The sequence below is a fragment of the Coenobita brevimanus genome, chromosome 101, assembly GCF_032717465.1.
Source record: "Coenobita brevimanus isolate Jiangsu-jjx chromosome 101, ASM3271746v2, whole genome shotgun sequence".
Lineage (NCBI taxonomy): Eukaryota > Metazoa > Arthropoda > Malacostraca > Decapoda > Coenobitidae > Coenobita > Coenobita brevimanus.
In genome coordinates, this window is record NC_137054.1 from 12,784,933 (window position 1) to 12,791,638 (window position 6,706).

General features: G+C 39.8%; 1 protein-coding gene across 1 annotated transcript in view; it reads left to right on the plus strand.

Moving 5' to 3' along the window:
- The first annotated feature begins 4,849 nt into the window (after positions 1–4,849).
- The window catches only part of LOC145414932 (uncharacterized), a 7,340-nt gene continuing 5,483 nt past the window's right edge, over positions 4,850–6,706 (plus strand). Inside the window, exon 1 of the mRNA XM_080284346.1 lies at positions 4,850–5,167. Within this exon, the coding sequence (XP_080140472.1) occupies positions 4,850–5,167 (318 nt within the window). The remainder of the gene's footprint in view (positions 5,168–6,706) is intronic.

Sequence of the window (6,706 nt, forward strand, 5' to 3'; positions counted from 1 at the left end):
CAGTATATCACAGTTTGTTAGAATGGTTGTTTGTTTGATTGTGGTTGTTATGGTGGTTGAATGGTGGTTACAATGGTTATGGTTGTGTGTGTGTGTGTGTGTGTGTGTGTGTGTGTGTGTGTGTGTGTGTGTGTGTGTGTGTTTTACTGGATTTGTAGTTGTTATGGATACTTTTGTTGTTTAGCCTACTATTGGCAGCTGTTAATGGTGGTTGCGATGACTGTTATGCTGGTGGTTATGGTAGTTGCTGAGGTGGTTATATCTGCAGTGGTAAATGATATGGGTCTTATGATGTCCGAAACAGTGTTTGGTATGGTGATTACCTCAATCATCGAGGATGGACGGAGGTTATGTATTCACCCATGTCTGTTTATGTACAAGTTATCTAAAGAAGTTACTCTCAGATTTCAATAAAATCTGGTTGATAGGTGGGTAGTGGATCAAGGTAGAGCTGCTTAGATTTTGAGGTGGATCCGGGTTAGGATGCAGGATTAAATCAAATTATATTGGCGTTGGTGGCTGTATGCTGTCACTGAGTGTTTTCTAGTTATCGCCCGCCTTTACCAAGGCGGAACAATAATGTTTTTACCCAAGTCTGTGTGTCTGCCTGTCGGTGTGTGTGTGTGTGTGTGTGTGTGTGTGTGTGTGTGTGTGTGTGTGTGTGTGTGTGTGTGTGTGTGTGTGTGTGTGTGTGTTACCATTATATCTCATGAATGGCTTGAGCTATCAACATGAAACCTTCTGGGTATCAAGATATGGCCAAAATCTTGGACGAGTTGGAAAATGGGCACTCGGGGTCAAGGCCAAGGTCATCAAAATGGCTGCCAAAGGTCAACTAGTGTAATAAATAAATATATATATATATATATATATATATATATATATATATATATATATATACTGTATATATATATATATATATATATATATATATATATATATATATATATATATATATATATATATATATATATTTGAAACTCTGTGACTGAATTCCGTAGAGTTGTGAGAATTTTCTTCACACTTGGTTTGCAAATAGCTTGTAACTTGGCCAACAGCATATTCTGGCTGGAGATAAGCATTCGGCTCCGGAATGCTTTTCTTTCATTATTATAGGGGTTATTATTGGTGGTTGTTATGATTGTTATTGTGGTTATTATGGTATTTATGATGGTTGTTGATATGGTAGTGGTTATAGGAGTTGTTACTGTTGATAGTTTTGGTAGAAGACGATCAATAATAATCTTTTCATCACTATGACGATTTTTTCATCTTATTTTTGCTGGTAGGATACTATTACATTCAGCTTATCAAAGAGTTTTCGAACGGGGGGAGTTACTTTTAGCTTTCACTTTTCTTTTCATTACCAGGAGACTCTCTAAAGCTAAATAACATCGTCTGATGGCAGCAAAAAATCAGCTAAAAAAAAAAAATCATCCTGTTAAATTGGATTTTTAAACATCTTTTTCCACCAAGTTGTACTCATTTTCTTTCACTCTTGGAAATAAAATCATAAACTGTTTGAAGTTATGTTTGTTTGAGATTATTTGTTTGTACACTGTGTTTTATATTGACTCCATAAAGCTACCAGTAACTACAAAACTGAACTGGGGTTAATAGTTTAGTGAATAATACTACAGAAAATAATTGTTCTTGATAATATTTCGCTGATGTGTAGACTTGCTTCTTGTTTATCATGAGAACTGGTTATCTTCACTCGATACAGGGAAATATCTGTAATTCTGTTCAGTTCATGAGAATGACGTCCTCGGGGAGAAAAGGTGAAATCGGACTACATACACTTTATAATTGCTGTCCACTGTTATGGAGGATTACATCTTCTAAGTATTTTTTTTTTTCTTTTTTGAGAGAAAGGGAGAGGGGATTGTCGGACCCTTCAAATCAACACTTTAACTTTGTGGCTACGGTGAGTTTTTATGAGCTGAAGAAAATCGTCCACTGTAAACTCCAATAATATAAGGAGAGTCTTTATTCTCAACTTTAAAAAAGTTAATGTCACATTTCTTGTCCATTTTTGGTACTTTAAATTTCTTCTTCTTTTTTCTTTTTAGCATGATCAAAATCATCAGTCATGAGCAGAAGCGTATATATATAGCGAGAGAGATACTCGTGTATATATATATATATATATATATATTTATATATATATATATATATATATATATATATATATATATATATATATATATATATATACAGTATATATATATATATATATATTATGCAAAGCAGGTGATTTGAAGTCAAAGTGTTCATTCGTATGTTTCGTTTTCTTTGTTTTTTAACTTTTTTTAACTAACCACAGATAAGCCGGCGAGTGGCTAAGGGAGACTCCTAAGGCCAGGGGAATACAGGCCAGGTGTTGGCACATAAGGGAGGGGAAAAAGAAAACATGTACGCAGTTGGAGCTGAAGGAAGGCTCACTTGTGTTCTTGCCGTCGTGGTCGTTGTTGTTGTTGTTGTTCTTCTTCTTCTTGTGGCACCAGCTTCATCTCAATAGTGAATTCAGTTGACCACAGACTGAAGCTATCCCTCCTCTGCTGTCCATTCTCCTCCTTTCTGAGAGAGAGAGAGAGAGAGAGAGAGAGAGAGAGAGAGAGAGAGAGAGAGAGAGAGAGAGAGAGAGAGACTATTGAGCTAGAAAGTCAGAGTAAATTAGACGTGATAAAAGTTTTTCCCTGTCAGATTTGACAACGTAAATACTATAAATAAAATGCAACCCTGGAATTTGGTGGTGTCAACTGATTTTGGCGGTGTCAGCTGAATTTGGGGGTGTCAACTGAATTTAGTGGTGTCAGCTGAATTTGGGGGTGTCAACTGAATTTAGTGGTGTCAGTTGAATTTGGGGGTGTCAGTTGAATTTGGCGTGTCATCTTGGTCTACCACACAAATGCCATGGGTAAGGAAAGCCTCTATATGGCCGCCGGTCAGTGTAGATTACTGTAACATCGAAAAACATGGAGAGCAAATTAGCAACAGGAGCAGCTTCAAGGACTGGATTAGTGATTTTTTTCTTTTTTCCCTCTAAGTCATGAATACTGCTACGACAGACTCATTATTATATAGTATTTATTTTATCTGTCTGTCTGTCTATCGTTCAGTCAATCAACCAGTCTGTCTATCCATCTATCTGTCTAACACCTATCTATCTGTTTATCCACTTATCTGTCACTCAATATCCACTATATCTCTGTCCATCCATCTAGCATTCTATCTGCCTGAGTCTGTGTATGTATGTATGTATGTCTCTGCATATACACGTGCATGGTATGGCGGTCAGATAGATGAACAGATGTTTGCACACCTGCATGGTCTGTGGTGCACCTTCAAACTCCACACACACTGGAGGTGGATCTCCCACCAGTGTACATTTGTTTAGTAGTAGCAGTAGTAGTAACAGTGGTGGTGGTGGTAGTGGTTGTGGTAATAGTGGTGGTAGTGGTTGTGGTAATAGTGGTAGTAGTAGCGGCAGTAGTAGTAATAGTAGTAGGAGTATCATTTTTATTAAAGCTTCCCATAATCCTGTGGGAAGTTTTCTTGTTTTTGTCAATATGACTGTTATCACTATTAATATTATTATTATTATTATTATTATTATTATTATTATTATTATTATTATTAGAGCCTTCAAACTTTGGCAACTTAGTCACACAGCTGCCTGCTTCTTTTGGCCAAATATGGTGGCAGTTCGTAACAGATCGCCGGATATTATCCGGAACACAGAAAAGTGAGTCAGTCAATCTGTCTCAAGAACAGCTTAAGCTAGGTAGCTGAAATATAACTACAAAATAGCCATAACGCGGACGCAGGCAGGAAGGGAGTGTGGTTCCAGTCGGTTGACTGTTCTCAGAGATCGCCAAGGGTCAAAAATTGGGACTTTTCCGGATTTCCTGAGTGTCACCTAACTTTCCATGAAGGATTAAAGGTAGAGCCACCAAACTTTGTGGATTTATAGACTCTGATGACCTAAGGTGACATGCAGAACATCAGTGATCTTGATCTCCCGTGAGGTCAAAAATTGGGATTTTCCTGATATTTCGGGTGTCAATTAATTTTCCATAAAGGATTAAAGCTAGAGTCACCAAACTTAGAGGACTTATAGACTGTGATGACCTATGCTGACATGCTCAAAATCAGTGACTCTGACCAAGCCTGGGGTCGAAAACTGGGACTTTTCTGGATAATCCGTATGTCACATAATTTTCTATGATGGATTAAAGCTAGAGCCACCAAACTTGGTGGACTTATTTATAGCTGGACTTCTAGTAGGCAATGGCTTTGGGAAGTTTTACTACATCAAATTGTCCTTGGATAATTTTATTGTTCTAATTACTACTACTACTACTACCACTACTACTACTACTACTACTACTACTACTACTACTACTACTACTACTATTACTACTACTACTACTATTATTATTATTATTATTATTTATTACTATTATTATTATTTTCATCATCATCATTATTATTATTATTATTATTTTATTCGTCTATGTACAGTATTTTTTCATTTTTATCAGGCCAAGCCCAGACGATTTTCTTCAGCTTTAAGGAAGATCTCTCATACTGCAGGTGTTATACGAAGGCTTCTGCATATCTAACCCCTCTAGGTGACAATGTCTCTCGTAGACTAAATAAAATCCCTTGAAAGTACAGTACAAACAAAAATCAGAATGAAAGGATTTTAAGTTCTGTACCAGAAAGCTCCATCACCTCCTCATTTGTCTGTCTCTCCATGTAACTCCAAATGCTCCACTCACGTATCTGACTTCCACACTACCATCAAGCATTACCATCTCAGGCATGTCCTTTCAGCGCAGGCATGAGATTCCAGAAGTGTACCAGCCGCTGGAGTACTTTCATTGTGGTATTGTGCTTCTGGCTGACTGTTTTCCTCGTGATGCGACCGATCATATACCCGACCAACATCATCCCAGCCACCCCTAAATCCCTGGTGAACGCCAGCCTCTTCCGCACCGCAACACGCAATGAAACCTGTGCTGTGGATGTGCAGTTGAGTCCCTGCTCTTGCAACAGAACGCTACAGCAGACCAGTTGTTCTAACACGTCCATCAGCAGCGATAGTCACGGCCATTCCACCTGCGGGAGATGGGCTGACCTCAGGGGACCCGGCCAGAAGGTCAGTCAAAGGGTCGTATTGTAGGTTCGTAGCTTCTTCAGTCTTATGACGTGTGTGTGTGTGTGTGTGTGTGTGTGTGTGTGTGTGTGTGTGTGTGTGTGTGTGTGTGTGTGTGTGTGTGTGTGTGTGTGTGTGTGTGTGTGTGTGTGTGTGTGTGTGTGTGTGTGTGTGTGTGTGTGTGTGTGTGTGTGTGTGTGTGTGTGTGTGTGTGTGTGTGTGTGTGTGTGTGTGTGTGTGTGTGTGTGTGTGTGTGTGTGTGTGTGTGTGTGTGTGTGTGTGTGTGTGTGTGTGTGTGTGTGTGTGTGTGTGTGTGTGTGTGTGTGTGTGTGTGTGTGTGTGTGTGTGTGTGTGTGTGTGTGTGTGTGTGTGTGTGTGTGTGTGTGTGTGTGTGTGTGTGTGTGTGTGTGTGTGTGTGTGTGTGTGTGTGTGTGTGTGTGTGTGTGTGTGTGTGTGTGTGTGTGTGTGTGTGTGTGTGTGTGTGTGTGTGTGTGTGTGTGTGTGTGTGTGTGTGTGTGTGTGTGTGTGTGTGTGTGTGTGTGTGTGTGTGTGTGTGTGTGTGTGTGTGTGTGTGTGTGTGTGTGTGTGTGTGTGTGTGTGTGTGTGTGTGTGTGTGTGTGTGTGTGTGTGTGTGTGTGTGTGTGTGTGTGTGTGTGTGTGTGTGTGTGTGTGTGTGTGTGTGTGTGTGTGTGTGTGTGTGTGTGTGTGTGTGTGTGTGTGTGTGTGTGTGTGTGTGTGTGTGTGTGTGTGTGTGTGTGTGTGTGTGTGTGTGTGTGTGTGTGTGTGTGTGTGTGTGTGTGTGTGTGTGTGTGTGTGTGTGTGTGTGTGTGTGTGTGTGTGTGTGTGTGTGTGTGTGTGTGTGTGTGTGTGTGTGTGTGTGTGTGTGTGTGTGTGTGTGTGTGTGTGTGTGTGTGTGTGTGTTTTGCTCTTGTTACCACTAGACGACACTACGCAACTTAGGAGAGGCTCATCGAACTGCGTGCATTAGATGTAGCCTCCATCAACCGTTTCACTACCAGATGTCTTCTCCTTAATTGATTGAAACCATCTGGTAGTAGCAATAATGAAACAGTGAATGTCAACTGAAGAAAAGAACTGGGCACCTGGTGGTTTACCTTGCTTCACCCAAAATACATTAGCTACCATCCCCCTTCAACCCATTCTCATCACCTGGTCCCACACACCTTTCACGCATACCAGTGCTGTGTTGTTAGGTACAGGAAAACATAGGAAGGAGAAATTCACCTTTTTTTTTCCTTTTTTCATGGACTTAAACACAAGCGTAATACTTCATTAACACGGATGAAACTCACGAAGGGAATAGTAGTTCATACAAAAAAAAAAAGTATGAAATCCTGAGAGGGTAATATCCATTTGTAAGCCACGTTAATTAAGATAGACAGTGTACAAGACAGACTGTAATGTTCACTGTAAATAGCTAGGGAAGAAGTGCTGCGATTTTTCATACGCATGAGGAATGAAACAGTAATTAATGTTTGAAACTTCCTGGTTGTGAAATTTGAGCCAGTTGTTGTAGGGTCA